This window comes from Phodopus roborovskii, unplaced genomic scaffold (assembly GCF_943737965.1).
Source record: "Phodopus roborovskii unplaced genomic scaffold, PHOROB, whole genome shotgun sequence".
NCBI lineage: Eukaryota > Metazoa > Chordata > Mammalia > Rodentia > Cricetidae > Phodopus > Phodopus roborovskii.
Window position 1 is genome coordinate 31,948,793 of NW_026126525.1, and position 21,470 is coordinate 31,970,262.

Below are 21,470 nucleotides of genomic sequence, written 5' to 3' on the forward strand. Positions count from 1 at the left end.
TAACTTTAAAGCACTCTAGCATCTGTATTAATGATCCCTTAATGCACTTCTCAGGAAATTGAAGTCATTTGGTCTTCAATGTTTCATAGCTTACAGCACACTTGAGGTTTAGATTAATTTCATTTTTATATACCGTTTTTGGTTGATGTATTTTTGCAATTCATTTAATCAAACCAGGCTTTCATGAAGGAAATTATGTTTAAAAACGTATAGTCCTGAAAGTTTTAAATTTATCTAAGTGGCATAAAGTTTAAAATCTTTGGTAAATTTTTCAGTGAATTTACATGACACACACACACACATACACACACAAAATGTTCCTTTATTTCCTGTTTAAAAAAAAAAAAAGACTTACGCTCTTTCAAAAGAAATCTGGGAATCAGTCACCCTGACTTGATCAGTGCACAGTATATGTGTGTGTGTGTTTACCAGGGTGGACCCCATTAATGAATAAAGCTGACATGTGTTATTTAAAATGAGATAATAGAATGAAAGAATATTGAATGGGGAAGGAAAATGATGACCTCATTGTGGCTCCTATGCATAAATTTGATCTTTTCTCATAGCTATACTATCAAGACAGAAAACTACTCCAAATTATAGAAATCATCCTCAAAATCTGTCTTCTTGTCTAAATGAAACCAACCCCTGCTGTTTGATCGAAGCAAACGATGTGCATTTATAAAATTTCCATCATGAAAGTTATTATTTTGTACAAAGTACTTGTTCACTTCACTCCTCTCTATTTTCTTTTATTTATTTATTTATTTTATATAACCAAGTCCATTTAAGTGAAAACAAACATTTATAGACAATATTTGGGAATCTGGGCGTTGTTCTTTCCGAACTACTTCCTGCTGGTAAGAGGCGCTGTCATGGGGGATTCGAAGAAGATTCAGAAATCCTGGCTGTAGTCTGTCAGGCTGCTTTGTCCAGCTGTTTTGAATGTAGGATCACCTGGTACTCTGTTTTAGGTGGTCTGGCTTGATCAAACCTCTCTATTTTCAATGGCCTTTCCTCATCATTTCCCTCATCTGAACCTTCTCAGTGACACTTATGCTCTAGCCATGACCCCCACCCCCACCATTCATGCTTCAGCTGTCATGGCTTTGGTAGCAACTCTGTCCCTGATGCTTTACCCTCTTAAGCCATTTGCATCTCATGCTGTGTCACTGCAATGGTCTCCACTTAACTAGTGTCTCTTTCCCATTTCTGCATAAAGCTGATCACATCTTTCTATTTCTTAAAAACCCCAAATAGCATCTTATTTTAATTACAATAATATATGGATCACTTGCCCTAACTTATAACTCCCTTGTGATCTGGTCCACATCTCAGTATTATCTCCTTAAACCTCCCCCTAATACAAAGTTACTACTCAGATTGGCTTTATATTTAAATCCAAAATTGCCAAGCTATGTGACAACATATAGCCTTTTCTTGAAATGCTATTTGTACAGACTCCTGAGGGCCCACTTTCTCATCAATCAATCCATGTTCAGTTGAAGCTTTGCACAGATCATCAAGATCCTCTTCCTTCATTACTCTTCATGTTACATAGTTCATTTCCAACATCATCCTGGATTGCTGGAAGCCTTGCTCCAGATGAGTTTGTGGACCTGGGATAGATGTGTGGAGTTAGCACCATGAAGAAATTGTGACCACTTATTGTTGTTCAGCCAAGTGGCCCTGGATATCCTGTGCTGTCTGTTTATACAGTTTTGACTATTTATGACCATCAGTTTTCCCATCAGCTTTTACTTCCTAAGTTTCTGAAAATAGTTACAATAATCGCCAGTTTGTTCCTTGTTTCTTTCTCCTTCTGTCTACCAGCTCCCCCACCAGTATCCATTACCATATGTACAGATATGTAAGGAATTCCTGAAAGAAGACTCAGAAGAAAGCAAACCATAGGGTAAATGGCCCCCAAAGTCATCTGGTCCAGGAAGAATGGAGACTATTAGCTATAATGGCTTACCTGGGCCAGAGCTAAAGTAAAGTTTCTTGGTAGTGATTCAATGATATAACACAGAGAGCCAACTGTGCATGCCTTTTAAGTGAAAGGATGAGTTACAAAGCCTTCAGTGTCTGGGATTAGCTTAAATGAGACAGAATGCATTCTGGATCACAGTGATAAGGTGGCAGGCACATGGCTAAAAAGTTCTTGCTGTGTAAGCATAGGATACCTGGTACCTATGTAAAAAGGCAAGTGTGGTGGCACACCTCTAATCCTACTGCTAAGAGACAAGACAGCAGGATCCCAGGTGTTGGGGGAGGGGGCTTGTTGGCCAGCCAGCCTAGACAATCAGCTAGCCAGGTTCAGTAAAAATCTGTCTCAGGAAACAACATGGAGAATGATGGAAGAAGACACCTGGGGTCAACTACTGGCCACATGTGACACTTTTTCTTTCTTTTTTTTTTTTTAATTTTTCTTATTGTACATATCGATTGCAGTTCCCTCTCCCTCCCTCCCTCTATTCCTTCCCTCCTTCTTTTCCCTCTGTCCCCCTTTTCCCTCCCTCCCTCTCTCCCAACCTCCCATGCCCCCCCCAACCACCCTCCCATCCCATTCCCACCCCCCACTCCACAGGTACAGTGATGCCTTCCAGGAGGCATCAACAAAATCTGTCAAGTCATTTAGAGTAGAGAATAGGCCTTCCCTCCTGCCTCTAGGTTAAGGGAGTATCTCTCCATGGGGAATGTGCTCCCAAAGTCCTTTTGTGCACCAGGGATACATCCTGGTTTCACTGTCAGAGGTCCCTTAGGCTTCCCAGGCCTTCTAACTAGACACATGTTTATCCACCATCATGGAGCCCCCATCTAGTAGTTGATGGAAACAGAAGCAGACACCCACAGCTAAACGCTGAACTGAATTGCAATCCAGATGCAGAGAAGGACAAAACCAGGCTACAGAAACCCACAGAGACAGATGACCTGAACAAGGAGGAGCTAATGGGCCCCCAGATTGATAGCTGGGAAACCAGCATTGAATCTACACATGTGACATTCTACACATACCCCCAACACACATGCCAAAACAAACATTTAAAAACTAGATCAGAGTAATATATCTTAATCTCAGCTGCAGAAATTAAAAGCAGGTAAAGTCAAGGTCAAGCCATAATTCTTCTCCCTAAAAATTCTCATATTCGGATAACATGAACTTATTTCATTTTATTTCAGTGCTGAGATTTTCACGTTCAGATCAAGTACTATATATTTATTTTTATCACAGATTGTAGAGAGCCACCAGTGCCATTCCCGAAGATGGCACCGGTTTCCTGTCCATAAACCAGCAAGGCATAGTTGTATAGTTGTTTTTGACAATGCGCATGCGCGATCCACGTCATGGGGTGACCATTACGTGCATCGCGGGCTGCACCTGTCAGTTTAGGACACGACTCCCTAAAGCATATATAAGCAGTGCCTTTTTCCTCCTTCGGGGTCTTCCCTCAACTTGCTGTAATGAGCCGCGCAATAAACATAGCTGCAGAAGAATCCTGTTGTTGAGCGTCGTTCTTGCAGGCAAGGCGATAGGGCTCGACAACAGATTATCAGTAAATCCTACTAGGCTGAAAATAAGAGTAGAAGAAGGTACATCAAAGCCCTTGTTTTTCTTGGCTTACTTCCAATAAATATTCCTGTTACAAAGTGTAGTGGACAGGCACACAAACATACTGGATTTATTTCTCCACATTATCAGATTTATGTCTGCTTGTTGCTCCTTGTGTTTGCAAACCATAAAAAGTGTTATAAGATACTACATTTGGTTGTTGGCAGCCTTGCTTTCTTGGCTGTGTCATCTGTCCACTGTGTCAGAGTACAAATTTAGAAACTTTTATACTTGGTCAGTTCGACATTTTTTCACCTACTGATTTGTTTACATTTCCCAAGTACAACTACATTTGTTGAAGGATCTTTCCTCATAGGATGCACGGAGGCAGGTATGTATCTGGTGTATCTGATGTTTTTGAAACACTTATCGTTTAAATAAAATATGAAAGGGGATTATGTAAGAATTCAAATACCTGTTGCATAAAGGAAGCTTGGCGTGTTACTGAAAGTTAGTGTATTCTCCGGAGAAATCCATCTCTATGTTTCATAGTAACATTTTTTTTGGGGACCTGAGAAACTTGTACTATTAAGTTTTAGTAATTATTTTATATTTTATATTATAATTAGTTAAAAGACTCATTACTAATTCTTGGCTTTACTTTTTATAAGTCATAGCTACTTTGTGCACCAGTGAAAAGTCCTTATTTATAAAAGCATATGTTTGAATTGCTGCATCCACCTTTAGCAAAGCTCTTTATACTTTACTGAATTGAATAGCTGATATACTTAACAACTGTGAGTTGAATAATCCTGATGAATGGAACTCTTAGAGTTAAGGCTGCTTTTTATGAATTTAAAATTTAAAATTCATTATTGGCAGTATTCCACATATGACTGTAATTAAATGGATTACTCCCATGGTTTTTAAATTCTCTCTTTTAAAATAAAAATAGTTGTCAAAAACATAGGATTAGAAATCCAAAAGTATCTGCTCTCTTTTGCAATCTTTATCCAAGTAGGCATCATGCCTTTCTAATATGTTCTAATGTCATTTCTTTAACTCTTTTTCTTTTTTCCATCTGGTGTTTCTGGCTTTAGTAAGAGTAAAGGTCATGTACTCTGAATCACCAGAAGTGACTAGAAACTAAGTAGTGAGTGTCGGTAAAAGGACTATGTCCTTAGCCTAGCAATACAGAGTCTTTTCCTCTCTGACTCATCAAGAACCCATGGGTAGATCCTGGGAAAAAGGAAGAAAATATTCCATATAGTTAAAAGGATTTCCCAAGTAGAATTATAAAATATTTTATAGAAGTTTTTTGTTGTTGTTGTTGTTGTTGTTTGGGTGAGTTAAGAAGATGCTTAGTAAAATTTATGTCTCTGGGAAAATTAAAATAAAAAAATATTAATAGTATCAGCTGTTACTTTCTGCCCTCTTTGTGTTGTGTACATGTCTGTGTACTTGGGACTCATTTTTTTAAGTGAGAAGCTTGCATTGCTTAGGATAATTTTGTAGATGTGTACCACACCAAGCTTAAAATATTCCTTTAAACATGGTGGGAAAATGTTGATGGTTTCTTTTAGAAAAAAAAATCACTGTCAACTTACAGTCACAATAAGAAAATGTAAAAACTTAATAAAGTAGCTGAAGATGAGAGTTTTTGTTAGTGACTTTCCAGCATATATGCCCTGCTTTTCCCCTAATAGTTAATTTATTCTTCCAAATAATATCTCCTTTGTTAGGAAGATAACTATAACCACACCATCAGTTAATCTTTGTATATATTTCAAAAATTTCAGTTGGCTAACAAGCTAAGTAAAAAAACAAATAAACTCTTAATTTTTCAGGATGTCAAACCTGGAAGAGCATGACATGGACTTTTACCAATCTAATTATGTCATTGATAATCAGGAGCAAAGTTGTAATGATTCTATTGCTTATGGAATTTTTTATGGATCTAGAGAGTAAGTATTTTACAGTGAGTAAACATACTCCCACTTTCAGAAATATCTGTGTTTGGTCAGTCAGTTCCTGCTAGGTAACTTCTATTGAGAAAAGGCCAAGTTAAATGAGCAGTTGTCAATGAAGTATCCCCCACTAAATGACAAGAAAGGACAGATAAATTACCCCGATTTTCTGTGAATACTTTTTCATTTGGTGCTCCTGCCAAGTTAATATTTTATTTGTAGTTTTTAAAAATCATGATTAAGCTGGGCGGTGGTGGCACACTCCTTTAATACCAGCACTCAGGAGGGAAGCAGAGGCAGGTGGATCTCTTTGAGTTTGAGGCCAGCCTGGTCTACAGAGTCAGTTCTCTGTCTCTTTGTTATGAACTGCTTTGAGATTTCTTGAGGATGTCACTGGAACCCTGATAAAACTACTGCTTTTGAGAATCCTGTCACAAAGATAAATTGATAATTTTTAAATGTTATTAGTCAGTTATTTTTGTTGTTGCTGTGACAAAATTAGCAACTTAAGAAAGGAAAGCTTTATTTTGTTTTTGGGTTTTATTTTTCTTTGACTCATGACTTGAGGCTACAGTCCATCATGGAGTGGGAGGAGACTCAGAGGCAGCAGTTTGAGATTACTGGTCACATTGTGCCACAGTCAGGAAACAAAAAAGGAAGATGAAAACTGGTGTTCACATTACTTTATCCTTTTGTTCAGGTCAGGGTACCATAGTGCTGAATCCCTAAATTAGGATGTGTATTTCCACCTCAATTAATTCAATCTAGAGTCTCCCTCATATGCCCAGATGTTTGTCTCTTAATTGATTCTAAATCCAACTTTACTGACAATAAATATTAACAATCACAGCTAGTAAGTAACAGACTTGAGGTTTGGGGTCTAAGGTTGATTGATTCTATGTGATTGGAAGGTGTCCGGTATATCTCCGTCTAGGAAAACGTGGACCATATTTTTACTGATCATCTTACACACATGCAGTAGATGTTACACTCATTACTGAGTAGTGCTCTAAACTGAAATGGAAAGGTACTGTTGCACAATGTTTCTACTCCCTGAAATGGTGAATATGTGAGATTTCATCCCATTCCACCAATAATCAATTATACTTTGAGAGATAAAGAAACAGCAAAAGGGTACTTGAGGATGGGTAAGGACATTGAGTATGAGGCTGTTTTAGAATGGTTAGTGTGACAATGCAAAATGAGAAAATGTAATAGGCTTTTCATCTCAGGTGCCCTGTTTCATGGAAAGAAGCACATTGCCTTGAAATCCCTATATTTTTTTTTTATCCATTCTCTTTTCCAAGTGGCATTTCTAATTGTGTACTACCTAAATTTTTGACTAAAATAAAGTTCAGTGAGATGAAGTTAAGTCACTATTCTTAAGCTCTCTTATTCCATTCAAATGAAAATTCTTTCCACATTTGATTAATCACGTCAACATTTTTCAGAAATCACGACGACAAATTGCTAGATATGTAAATGCAACTAAATGAGGAAAATTCATGAATATAATGAATCAGTGTGCCTGAACTTGAACCAATTATAAGCCCTGGGTCCAGCCCACATTGAAAAAAAAAATGAGTGTGACTGGGAATAGCTACAATAATCAGTATGTGTGCTGTAGGGATTTGAAGGTATTAGATCACATCTCTATCTTTAATGAATCGCTGTTGGGTTAGTGAGTGATGACATGACTCTTCCCTCTATCTCTGTGGTTTTACTTGCAAAGATAGGCCATTTTTGGTCAAGGTTAAATACCTATAAATTTGAATATGATTTTTTGAATTTATATTAAGATTAATCATAAAAGAAAATTATTTAAAATATTTTCCACAATATTTTAGTATAAAGAGATCTCAAGAATTTCAAATTTCAGCATCTTAAACTCTATATTTATCCTAGTGTATGAGTCTTTTGTTAAAACAAACTAAAACTAAAGATAAAAAAGAATATGATAGGCAGTTATTAATTTTTCTTTCCATTGCTATAATTGAAAACTATGAAAAATGAACTAAATAAATAAATAATTCTCTTTTTATTTCTTCCAGCAAAACCTCTTAAATGCAGTCATAGAATGCCTGGGTATGAATAGGAATAAATGAATAGAAGGTTCTGGAAATCTGTCTGTACCTTCAACTCCAAGAGTTATATATAAGGATCCAATATTTTTCATGTATCTCATGCTTATGATAAAACAAATACACATTCATGGATATGTAAAAAAAAAAAAAAAAAAAAAAAAAAAAAAAAAACAGCATTCCTTGGCAAAAAGTACATTGCTCCTTGTAAAAAAGAGTTTGCTCCTTGTAAAAAGAGTTTCAGAAGTTAGCAACTCACATACTTCTCAAGGAGCTGTGGGCATTCATGGATAATTTGATAAACAGTGATTTTCTGGGACTAGTCAGTCAATAGTGGAAAGTAGATTTCTCTGTGAACAGAGGATTTTATAGATTTTGATTACATTTGGGTTGGAGATACTACGTTATGATTTTTATTAGCTATTTCTGCAATCGTCTAGAAAATTTAATTTTGACAATTCCCTCATGAAGAGCAGAAAGGAAGACATCTTACAGAGGGGGCACAGCCCTGCTCATGCAATGTCTGTCCAGAAACCCAAGGATGAGGCTGTTGTGGGTCATTTTCTTTTGATACTCTATTTATTCTTCTGTAAAATGGTGTTTAAAGTACAGTTTTGACCCTAGAATTTTAAGTAAGAAAGAAGGGGCAGTGTCCAGCACATTGCATATGCTTGCTTAATACTGTTATTTTAGGTCATCACTTTTATTTAAATTTTTTAATTTTACATATCAACCCAAGTTCCCCCTCCTACCCCTTCTCCTATCACCCCCTCCCCCCGTCATCTCCCTTTCTACCCCCTCCATCCACTCCTCATAGGGTATAAGGCCTTCCTTGTGGAGTCAACAAAGTCTGGCATACAAAGTTGAGGCAGGACAAACCCACCTACCCGCTCTCTGTATCAAGGCTGAGTAAGGTATCCACCCTAAGGAATGGGCTCCAAAAAGCCAGTTCATGCTCCCAGGTTAGGTCCTGGTGCCACTACCAGGGCCCCTCCAACAAATCAAGTCCATGAGTGTCACCCACATTCTGAACTAGGGTTCAGTCCCATGCAGGTTCCCAGCTCTCAGTCCATAATCCAAGAGCTTCCACTAGCTATGGTCAGCTGTTTCTGTGGTTTTCCCCATCATGGTCTTGACCCCCTTTGTTCAAGTGATCCCTCCTCCCTCTCTTCAACTGAACTCCAGGAGCTCAGCCCTGTGCTAGGATGTGGGTGATTGTATCTGCTTCTATCAGTTACTGGAGGCAGAAAGACAAACACAAACCTACATCCCATAGGTCACTTTAGAGAAGCTTTTTCATGAATCCATACTTCAAAATTTTTAGTTAAACTTAACTTTTAAGCAGGTTCATTATTTTGTTGGTAAGTAGCTCTTAAAATTAGATGAATTTCTTAAGAGGAAAATTGTTCTTACCTTCCTTGATTTGTCAGGACATTCTTTTCTTGTACATAAAACAGGCATTTTTAATTTTCTAGAACACAAGCCACTGAGCAGCAGCATCCTTCCTCTTCTGCTCCTCCAGAGATGTTCCTGCCATCAAGTTATGCAGGGCAGATCTTCCAGCCAGCATCTAACTCAGACTATTATCCACAATTTCCTTCAGATGATGGTTTTGATGGAGAGCGTCCTTTGCTAGAAGGCAAGTCAAGGAACTGTTGTTCTTAAGGTGTGCACCCCTCAGAGAACTATAGCAATAACCAGGGCTTAACCTTTTCTGCTACAATGTTGCATACAGTGCTTTGTGTGTAATTGCTGCACAGTTAGCAACAGTTTGCCAAACCAAGACATACACATCTAAACCACTGCAAGTTTGTTGTATTATTGGGTGAAGTTTCAAGCAGGCTTGTTCTATTGTTGTGAGATTGTTGCTATTATTTAATTCTTAAATGGTTCTTAGATTTGGACTCTGGCCTTGCATAAATAGGAATAACATGCTATGGAAAGATGTTTATATCAAAGTAACATTACTTCTCAACCATCTAAGAATGCACTTCATAACAGCATCATTTTATTCTTTACTATTTGCCTGGAAGCAAAGGGGACATTTTCTCAAATTAATATTTCTTTGTGGTTGATATGGAGACAAGCTAAACTCTTACTTATCTGGCTCTCATGAGCTCTTTCTATCTCTCCTCATCTTGGTAAAGCTAGGTGAAGGAGAATACAGTTCCAGTTGATAACAATGCTTTTAGCAAGGATACTCAGGACTCTTAGAGCTGAAGGTCCATATAGATTTCAGGAAGTTTCAAGTTTCTATTCATACCTAGGTATTCTATATCTCTGTTAAGAGTGTTTCTTTTGTTTGTTTGTTTGATTTTTGCTGGAATTAACAACCCAAACAAATAAATCAAAACTCTACTGGATCTACATTAGAAAAAAAGCATAATTATTCAGTGGTAAGTTCCCCCAAGTCCTCTGTACCCACACTGTCTCTGAATGGAATGAGGTGAAAATGAAGATTATATTTAGAAATATTTTCCATAAAAGAATATTGTTTACCTCATTTGAATTCAGTAACTACCAGAGTTAACACAGTCTTCTTCCTCAGCTTAAAAATGTAAACAAGAGATTTAGAGAAGATTTAAAGAATTCTGAATGATACAGCTCATTCTATTTTTCCTTTACATTACTAAACAATTTAAGCTTATACACTATTTTCACTAAGTATTTTTTACTCTACCAACATCTTTACCTTAAAAGAACCATAAATTGCCTAAGTGCATTCACTAAATGTAGAAATAGATAAGTCACTATATAAAACAGTTAAAATCTTATCTCTAGTTATTAACTACCATGAAACATTTGAATGTTTCTTTCCAGCTACTATCCTAATTTTTAGGTGTGCACATATTATGTGTGTACACACCCAGTTATTCCAAAGGGATGTACTATTTTTTCAATGAAATTACTTGTTTTGAGTATTTTAAAATAAAGTTACCTCATACAATCATATTTGCTCTTATTTTCAATAATTGTATCATGATCATTTTTATGTGTGATGTAAAATGGAGTTCTTACTTGGTCTAGATAATAGAAGTCAGATATAGAGGGAAACGCTGAGAGAGAAGGAGCAAGCCACAGCACACCTTACCTCCTGAGCATCTCTACAGAGAAGAGAGCGATTTCCTGTTTGTCTCTGCTTATATACTGTTACTGGCCAGCTACATCACTTCCTCCCTTTCTGTACAGACCTCTAGACCTCTATGGTTAGCTAGTGGCAAGCTCCATTCTCTGTTCCCTAGACAGGTTTTATTTATGCAAGAAAGGTATCACCACAGTATGAGTTCTTTAAAGTCATTAAATGTTAGAAAATATGATTTATAATGGTCTTGTAAAACTCAGGTACCACAATTTAAATTTGCCTCAATGGTTGTAACCTACAATAGTAATATTTTGATGAACATCAGAGTTAAAATATTTCAGTCTGTGCATTCTTTGGGATATGTCTGTAATAGTGATGGGAGATGTCATTCTGTAAATATGTTTCCCTTATTGGTTAATGAATAAAGCATTGGTGGCAAATAGGAAGGCAATATAGGTGGGACTATGAAAACCAGGAGTCAGACATATGGGAAAATGCTGAAAGATAAGAAAGAGGAAAGGGTAAGTCACAACCACCTTGCCTCACTAACTTCCTAGTCAAAGAGACTGAGTTCCTGTCTCCTCCCACTTTATCACTTCCTCTCATTTCCTGTCTATCTGTACAGACCTCCAGACCTCTATGGTTAACAAGTGGCTAGCTCTGCCCTTTACCCTTCAGGCAAGCTTTATTTGTTAGAGTATAAATAAGACATTGTTACAGTGATATTTTTGGTTCATATTTTCATAAATGATAAATATAAAGTAAAAATTAAACATTCATCTTAGGATAATGGTCAACCTTAGCATGTTAAGCTAGAAAAAGTACTGGTATTTGTTGTTTTCTCCTTGTAGCACAGGCTGATACTTATATCTGAAAGGTCAGTGTCATAATTTATGTAAAAATAAAGATCTTAATTCGCTGTTATACTTCATGTCATATACTTTACAACCACTAGATGACAGCAAAACAATAAATTTTACATTCAAGTTTTATAGTGGCTTTATCTTCTGTTTTACACAATAAGATGCTATGTTGGGGGCTCCTACAATGGCTGTGTTGTAATAGTTTTGAAAAGAAAATATTTTAGACATATATATTCAGTTGAAAACACAATTTTTCTCATAAAAATATTTAGTACACCCTACATCCATTCACAATTTCATGACTCAGTACTGAAATGTGTGCAGATCTTAATTATGCCACCAAATAAAAGATAGAAATCAGTAATGATATTGCATAAATCACCTTTTCTCTGAGGTTTTTTTTTTCAAGAAATAACTTTTGCTTTTTATTAAGGGAAAAGAGGGGGCAATTTGTACCCAAGGTACTTAATTTTAATAAACAATGAAAATGAAATTTGAAAGTGATATAATCCTGGCATAAAATTAATTTAAACTGTGATATTTCTCAATTGTTATGGTCTTCTGCTATTTGAAAAACCTAGTGCAATGGAAACTCCTAGGAATCTACAAGGGTGAGCTTAAATAACTCTCCTAGTAATGGGAATTACAGAGCCTTAACTAGCCATCTCCTGTAACCAAGAAAGCCTTCACCAACCCAGACACAAAACAGTCAACCTACAATTTGTCCTTCCTTCAGGTAAAGGTGGCACAGAAATTATGAGCATGGCCTACCAATACTGGTCCAGACTAAGACCCATGTCTCGAGGGGGAGCCCACCCCTGACACTACCTAGAGGGCCAGGACCCAGAGTCTGGACAGCCCAGAGAGCAAGGATAGAACCAAACATACCAAAGAATGAATCAATGAAATGATCTCTGGTGTTGCTCTGCTATACTCATAGACAAGAGCCTCATCACCACAGAGGCTTCATTCAGCAACAGTTAGATATGGGGACCCACAGCCAAGCATTTGTCAGAGCTTGGGAAATCTTTAAGAAGGGGAGGAAGAGCTATAGGAATCAGAGAGGTCAAAGATCCCAAAGAAAACCCACAGAATCAGTTAACGTAGGCCCATAGGGACTCACAGAGACTGAACAAACAATCAGAGAGCCTGCATGGATCTGACCTAGGTCCTCTGCATATATGTTGTGGTTGTGTAACTTGGTCTTTCTTGTGTGACACCTAACAGTGGAAGAAAGAGCTGTCTCTGACTCTGGTACCTGCCTTTGGGACCCATTTGCCCCTAGTGGGTTGCCTCAACCAGCCTTAATAGGAGGGGTGGTGCCCAGTCTTACTGAAACAAGAGAGAGGAAACTGCACTCAGAATGTAGTATATGAGAGGAAAAAATTATGGTAAAATCCTGACCCTTTTTTAAGTTTACTGAATCACTCACCACCTCCAGCATACATGGTCATAAGATAGTATACACTGTAAATAAAGGAAAAACATGGAAACAGAAATCTACCTATTACTCGCTCTTTTCAAGTTACTTTTTTATTTTTTTATTTTTTGAGATTATAGTAGAGTTACATCATTTTTCCCCCTTCCCTTCCTCCAAACCCTCTCATGTACTTCTCCTTGACCTCTTTCAAATTCATGGCCTCCTTTTTCATTAATTGCTGTTCCATGCATATATGGTTATACATAAATATTCCTAAATACAACTTGTTCCATCTGTATAATTCTATGTGAATGTATGCTTTCAGTTTCTCACTGTTTAGTAATGTTCATTTTTCTCAGTCTTTGCTTATCTTTTTTTCCTAACCCACTTCTGGGGGGGGGGGAATCTAGGCCTTCACACACACACACACACACACACACACACACACACACAGTCTAATCTATATCTTCAATAAATTAAGTAGTCCCCTACCCCGTGTTTAGGATGACAAATTTCAACCAGGTGACTGTATGCATAAAAGTTTACCTCCCTATGCTAGCTCATCTGAGTGTTCTCTGACAGTTTCTGAATTGTTGAAAGAAGGCCCCTCCATGACATGAGGATCACTAGAAATCCATCTTGTGCAAAATATAAACTTTGGAAAATATTTAAATGGTACTTTCCACCATTAAAAAAAAAAAAATCTGAGGATGGAGATGTAGCTCAGTAGGAGATAGTTTGCCTGGTACTTAGTGTCTTTACATAAATAAATAGTCATCTGACCAGAGATATTTGTACATGCTTGGGAGTACAGTTAAATTTAGAAAGGGTAGCCTTTCTCATAAAAAAGATTGAATAAATCAGATGACTGATAGGTAGATGATAATAGATAGATGTACAATTGAGTTTAGGAAAGTGGCCTTTCTTACAGGAAAGATGTAATAAAGTAGATAAATAGGTGACAGATAAATGATAGATGATAGACAGATGGACAGACAGATAGAATGACAGATATATAGATGACAGACAGATATATTAGCTTCATGTGGACCTGACTTCTCAATGCTTTATGTGAGATTGACCAATGTGTGTCCCGCACTACCGTCTCACCAGCAAGAACGACGCGGCACACTCAGGATCCTTCTGCAGTAAAGCTTTAATGCATCTTGAGAGGGAGAGCATAAGCTTACAGAGCGGAGACCCCAAACATCCAAAACCCAACCCTTATATAGGTTTACAACCTTCGCCTCGGACGTGTCACCTCCTGATTGGCTGCAGCCCATCGGCCCATATGACGCCACGGGAGAGGCAGAGGCCAAGGGAGGGAAAATCACCCTGCACCTGTGCACTGACTTGTTTACTCTCAACGCCAGCCGGATGCAGGCACCATCTTGTAATGGAGAATGCAGGGACGGCTCCCTACAAATGTGGAAACGGATTTTCTATTACTTGCTTTTAGACTCTGAAAGTTACTTTACCTCTCAAAATCCAAGACAGCTGATGTATAACAGGAATAAATCGACACTGCCTTTATCGTATGTATGTGAGACTAATTATTGTAGATTTTGAGAGGCCAATAAATCCTGAGCAATCAATCAGAGCTTACTTTAGTGAGGTAACTTCATTCTAATACCCTCACTCATAAAAAGTAAAAGATTAACTTGCCCATACTATTTGATTTTTGAATATATTGATTCAATCTTACAATTGATTTATAAACATCTGCATGTACATCATGGTCACTGGTCTCTGCAAAACCTCTTTGCCTTTCTTCCTTGTGGACTTTTATCAATTTAGAGCAAGGTTATTGTTCTTTTTGCCATTTTTAATTTTTAATTTCATTTTACATTCTAACTACAGATCTCCCTCCTACACCTCCTCCAGACCCCTTGCTTCCTTCCATGCCTTTCACCTCCTCTTTAGCCCCCTCCCCAACCCACTCCTCCTCATGGGTAACGGCTCCCATGAGGCATCAACATAGTCTGTCACAATAGGTTGGGGCAGGGCCAGGCCCCTCTCCCATGCATTAAGGCTGAGCATGGCATCCCACCATAGGGAGCGGGCTCCAACAAGCTAGCTCATGTCCCAGGTTTATATTGTGGTCCTACTGCCAGGGGCCCCTCAGCTAGTCTAAGCCTCACAACTGCCTTCCATATACAGAGGGCCTACTAGTTCAGTCCTCTGGGGTCTCCACAGTTGTAGGTCTTTAGTTCATGAGTTTTCACAAGCTTCGTTTGGCTGTCTCTAAGTATTTCTCCATCATGATCTTAACCTCCCTTGCTCATGTATTCCTCCCCTCCCTCTTCTACTGGATTATTGGAATTTGGCCTGGTTCTGGTTTTGGATCTCTGTGTCTAGTTCCATCACTTACTGGATGAAGGTGCATGTTGATAGTTGGGTTATTCACCAATCTGATTACAGGAGTAGGCTAGTTCAGGCATTATCTCCACCATTGCTAGGAGTCTTATCTGAGGTCCTCCTTGTGTATTCTTGGGAGTTATTCTAGAACCAGGTTTCTCCCTGAGCCCATAGTGGCTTTCTCTAGTTATGTATCTCTTTTTATTGCTCTTCTACTGCATTCCTTCCTACTTGGCCATCTCATTCCCTCCTGTTCTCATGACCCCTCCCCTCCCCCTCGGTTAATGTTTGTGTTAGGCAGAATGAAGGAAAACTCTAGACCTGAACTGAGTGTCATTAACCAGTTATGCCATGGGTGATATGGCATGACTCCAGAAATGCTAGCAGGTGGAAATGTAGGTGGAGAAAATATCTGAAGGGGCAATTGAGACACAGTCTGTTAGCTACAATGGTAGGTTTTACTATATGACCATTCATTTTTTTAAATAGTATTAAGATTTTGCTGCATGAACCAGATAAAAATTTCCTCAACATACATACATACATATATATATATATATATATATATATATATATATATATATATACTATTTCTTTAGGTGTGTTGTTGTATTGTTTGCTCCCTTTAGTATCTCAAACTTTAGAACTGGATTATAAGAACAAAATAGAGAAATCATCTTAAGATGCCATGCAAAAGAATAGTTATACAAACTTGAAATAATATAACTCTTGTTTCCTATATTTACCTTGGACTATTTATTTTCTTTTTTTGCAGAACTTGGAATTAATTTTGATCACATATGGCAGAAAACATTGACAGTGCTAAACCCGATGAAGCCAGCAGATGGCAGCATCATGAACGAAACAGATCTCACAGGACCCATTCTTTTCTGTGTGGCCCTGGGAGCCACGCTGCTTATGGTAGCTTCTAACAGATAACCAGACATATCAGGCCTTGTCTTCATCAGTGCTAATTTTGAAGCGATTTCTTTTAGAAAAGAAGAGATTTTCTTTCTAACAGGCATTAGGACACGAGCTCAGATCCCATCGCATAAAAACCGGGTTTAGAGATGAATGGTAATAACCTCAGCACTGGGGACCGTGATGCCCAGTCAATAGTCTAGCAAGTGTGTGAGCCACAGGCTCAGTAAGACACCCTGTTTCATAAAAAAAAAAAAAAAAAAAAAAAAAAGTGGCCTGCACACACATAAACAAACACATACACACATGAACATATGCAGCAACACCTCATACACATACATACAAAAGCAGTTTCTTGTAAAGCAGCTATAACTATCAAATGTGTTCTTAAAACTATGTGTGACTACATACATGTTCTATTATCCTTAGCTATATTTATCATTTTGAGCCAGCCAAGATACTGAATGAAATATGGTTTCTGTGTGTTCAATGATCACATCCTTTTCATCCAGCATGACAGACGGCACAGGGCAAACAACCTCCTTCCTTGAAGTACTTAAAATGTGAATACACTCTAACTCAAACAACCATCAACTAGAGTTCCCACCTATTCTTAGGACTCCCTTCTTCTCCTTTTCACAGTAATGTGATAATCTTGAATTAAGCTGCTATGCAAGGCCATGCCAATTAATCAAATAGTCAGAAACAATCAATTTATTAATTCTTCTTTCCCTTGCAAGACATTTTAATATAATAGCTGTTTGTTTTCTATGGAATGTATTATGATTATCATCTCTTAAAAAACAATGTTAATTCCATCATCAAGATCACTCTTGGATACCTAATGCTAAGTTATTTAAACATTTTCTCTTGTGTTTTAAATACAAAGCATTATAAATAAATTAATCTTAACTGAAGGTGATAAAATGAATTCTACCTATAACTCCCAATAACTATGATCTTAATATGTTGTCTGCAGATTTCTATGACTTCATTTCTTTGCTTCAAGACAAAAAGAGTTTACATTTTTTTAACATGGTTTACAAGAAATTCAGGATTCTTGTGGCTCTATGATTATAGGGAATGTTTGAAAATACATATCATTAATATTTTATATAAACATTAGCCCTTAAATTCTTTTCATTAATAATTATAAATTTAGAATTAATGTTGATAGATACAAACCAACAATGACATTCCAAACACTGCAACTTGATATTACCTGAACTCAGACTTCAGTACGAATTTATTTGCTGCCAAGTTAACATTGCTCTACTCTGCCTCTATAATTAAAAGTTCATTTCACAGGCTATTACATCCATTATGTTAACAAAAGTAAAGCTAAATTCAGAAACAATATTCAAATTCATGAAGTGCTTCTGGACATGTAAGACTCACAATCATCTATAAGAGTGTGATTACCTCTTGCAACCAAGAAGTAAGAGACTTGCCTCTAGTAACATTACTTCTCCCTACTAGAGTCAATTTTTAGAGGGTCCACAACTTCTCAAAGCACTACAGACATCCAAATCCTTAACACATAGGCATTAAGGAAACAAACAAACCACAGTGACTCCAATGTTTTTCATTACCCTATAACAACATAAGATTTAAAGAAATTCTCGCCTGTTCTGGTAGGGCTATTGGTATGGTCTGAAAAGCAATGTTCTTAAGCAATACAAAATTACAATTAGGTTGGGGTATTGTGCTACATGTCCGTCATTCCAGTATTCAGGATATATATATATCCTGTCTCATAAAATCAGTCTGGGGATGTAGCTCAGTTCAATATCTACAAGGTATGGGGCTCTTTGTGTGTGTGTGTGTGTGTGCATGCGTGTGTGTGTGTGTGTGTGTGTGTGTGTGTGTGTCAGGGTTTCTCTGTGTAGCTTTGGAGTCTGTCCTAGAACTCACTCTGTAGACCACACTGGCCTTGAACTCAGAGAGATAGATACACCTGCTTCTGCCTCCCAAGAGCTGGGATTAAAGGTGTGTGCCACCACTTCTTGGCAAGGAAAAACTTTTTAAGCATTTGATTAGAAGACTAAGTATTTTAGATCAAGATATGCTAATATGGGTAATTTTTATAGCAAGGATCCTAGATATTTGAGGGAAAAACACAGATAATATATTTTCTATTTCAATATTAAACATTTGTTAAAATTTGAAACTAAATCTAAAGGGTATTTCTGATACTACTTGTAAATGCCTAAGACCAGATTAGATGTTTTAGTCTTTTGCTTAATCATTCAGCTGTTCAGTAAAAATGGGGCAGAAATATACATGTTTCACTCCTTGCATTCTCTATCAAAAATGTATAATAAAAATCATGCTGGAAATATTTATCTTTTCTGTAGCATGCCTAGCCCATCCCAAATATTTTATATACACATATAAATATATGTATTCAGTGTGCTTATTTGGAGTTCATGACACAGACAGTGTTTTCTTTTCTTTTAACCAGAATCCTCAGTGCCCTGGTGATAGATAGTACCTACAATGAATGGTATTCAGCAGTGTTGAGTAGACCCTTGAATGTTCTCGATATTGTAGTTATTCTGATTTCTCCTCACATCTGTTGTGATTTCTGATTGTTTTCTATGCTTTGTTTCAGGCAGGAAAAGCCCAATTTGGTTACATATATGGCATGAGTGCCATTGGCTGCCTGGGGATTCACACCTTACTAAACTTGATGAGTTCTGCAGGAGTGTCATATGGCTGTGTGGCCAGTGTACTGGGCTACTGTTTGCTGCCCATGGTCATCTTGTCAAGCTGTGCCATCTTCTTTTCATTTCAGTAAGTATCTGTACTGATTGACCCCACATACATGATCTTTGCCCAGGCCCTCCATACCAGGGCAGTCATGAAGGTTTCTTAACATTTTGCTAATGTAACTGAGGGAAATCATGCTTAATAAAAGCTGTACATAGATTCAGAGAAAACAAAAACAACAACAAAAAATGTCAGTTTGGCTGTGGTGCTGCCACAGTTTTTTAAAAAAAAAAACTGGTTTAAAAAAAATAAATCCAACCATGTAATATTTAAAACTGGTATTTTTAAGTTGTCACATTCTTCAATCTCAACTACTGGCATGGGTAATAGAACAACTGCAGAAAATTCACTTATTTGATTTTGGAAGAGTAAATGCCTGTTGAATTCTGACAAGTTACTTCAGTGCCCAAACATCTGCCTTCTAGGCAAAAGCAACTGTTATTTCTCAGCTGGACACCTCACAGTTGAGAATTCCCAGAAACTCCAATGAGGATATTAATCCTGGAGAACTTATGGCATACATGTTCAGTTTATACATTTTTCCCCATTTTCTTTCTTCACTTAGGCATCTGGCATTTGCAATTCTAAACTATTCATAAAGATACCATAGATGTGCTTCCCACAGCACTGTCCCAAGGCTCAGGCATAACACTAGCACACAGTGACAACGAGCAAGCCTCTTCACAGCTACCTGTCATGTCTACAAAACATTTGGAAATAAACACTTACCCCTTTTCTCATTCTTTTATGTCCAAAGGAGATGTGACTTGCATCTTCTTCTTGGTCTTAGGTTATTAATATTACATTAGAAAGAACATTATCATATAGAGAGTTTATCATTACAAGGTTAATCAGGTTAGAGAAGCAAAAACTTATGATATTTTTGTCATCATGAATAGTTATTCTTATGAAATTACTGAAAGTGAATGCTTATGCTTGTCTTGTTCAAATATGGTCTCTTTTTTATTGTAACATTCTTGAGAATTACTAGAGCCAAACACTGTTTTATCAATGAATACTCCAGTTTAACAAAAGAACTTGACAGGAAATGGACACTATGACTGTATAAGTACAAGTTATGCTTCTTGTGTTTTATCCACAGAAACATACTGCTTTTGTGTAACTGTGGGCCCTAGCAGATTATTCTGTTTACAGTGCTGTACTGTACAGAACTTTGACAGATTCTTGTGGTTTGGTTTTACAATTCGATATTTTGGAAAAATAGAAATACAATGATGTACCATTTTAAAATCTGAGTGTCAAGGGATATTTTCAGTGACTACTGTATTTAGAGCATCTTAAATGACTGGGATGCTAAAGGACAAAGAGAGAAACTATTCATAAAATTCAGTTTTGTAAAATACCCAGAAGTTTAGATGATTTCATCCTGAAATTCTAAGGGATAATCTATGTGTTAGAGTCTTAAATCTGTGACAAATACCTGAGGAAATGATCTTAAAAAGAGGAGAGATTTACTAAGGCTCTCGGTGTCATGACATGGTTGTTATGTTTCTTCTGTGGAGAGGCAGAAATGATGAGAAGGAAACTATGGTAGCACAGAGCTGCTCATCTTAGTTCCCTAGAGAAAAGAGAATGAGATTTAGGTGTTGGTTGACCAAACTTTGTCCCTCTAGGTTCTCCCAAAGTTAGCTCTCCCACTTCCAGCTCTTGCTAGCAACAAAATGTTAAGCATAACAGATGATTTAGAAACACATTACATTAAATGGGAATAAAATTCGGATGTTGATGAATGACACTGATTATAACAGTGGTTTCTGCTTTTGCTTGTTCTAGATTTACTCAAACATAAAATATATGTCCTAAACAGTGGATTTTAATGAAATATTTTCTAACTGGCTGAGGTCTTGTGAGCTCATCCAACTAATCATTCATCTTTGCAAATGAAGGCTGATGTTCTGAACAAATGCACCACTGGTATTTCAAAGGCATCTCTGACTCAGTCTCCCCCATTCTCTTCAATGCATAAGGCAGTTGTCATCTTTGTCTCTGCTACAGGGGCACCCTTGGAACTGTGTCAGCCCTGCTCATCATCACCTGGTGCAGTCTCTCAGCTTCTAAGATCTTCATTTCAGCCTTGGCGATGGAAGGACAACAGCTTCTTGTTGCTTATCCCTGTGCCTTATTTTATGGGTTGTTTGCCCTTTTGACGGTTTTCTGAAGACTGTCTGATGTGGCTTTACTACATCCCACTTGCTTGTGGTTCAGATTTTTCTGGAAATGCATTAGCACTGAAATTCAGAAGATGACTTGTTTTATTGCTGTTGAGAGAATATTAAGCAGTGAGACAAAACAGCACTCAAGGATAATGTTCTAATAGGTTGTTTGGTGGGGATAATGTTTTGATTTTTCAGCAAGGAGCATTAAAACACTAAAAATATTTTGAAATATTAACAGATACAGTCTCTGTGCTGATAGATGCTGCTTTTTCTCAT

General features: G+C 37.3%; 1 protein-coding gene across 1 annotated transcript; it reads left to right on the forward strand.

The window, feature by feature from the left end:
* The first annotated feature begins 5,401 nt into the window (after positions 1-5,401).
* Yipf7 (Yip1 domain family member 7) lies at positions 5,402-21,228 on the forward strand. The gene is made up of 5 exons (XM_051198392.1): positions 5,402-5,517; positions 9,077-9,240; positions 16,100-16,245; positions 18,860-19,041; positions 21,034-21,228. The coding sequence occupies exons 1-5, from the start codon at positions 5,402-5,404 to the stop codon at positions 21,194-21,196; spliced, it is 771 nt and encodes a 256-aa protein (XP_051054349.1). The 3' UTR covers positions 21,197-21,228.
* The last annotated feature ends 242 nt before the right edge of the window (positions 21,229-21,470 follow it).

Excerpts from the sequence above, each read along its gene's own strand:
- Yipf7 (XM_051198392.1), top strand. The coding sequence starts at position 5,402 with ATGTCAAACCTGGAAGAGCATGACATGGACTTTTACCAATCTAATTAT. Across the intron at positions 5,518-9,076 it reads ATTTTTTATGGATCTAGAGA|AACACAAGCCACTGAGCAGC; the intron begins GTAAGTATTTTA and ends TTAATTTTCTAG. Across the intron at positions 16,246-18,859 it reads TGGGAGCCACGCTGCTTATG|GCAGGAAAAGCCCAATTTGG; the intron begins GTAGCTTCTAAC and ends GCTTTGTTTCAG.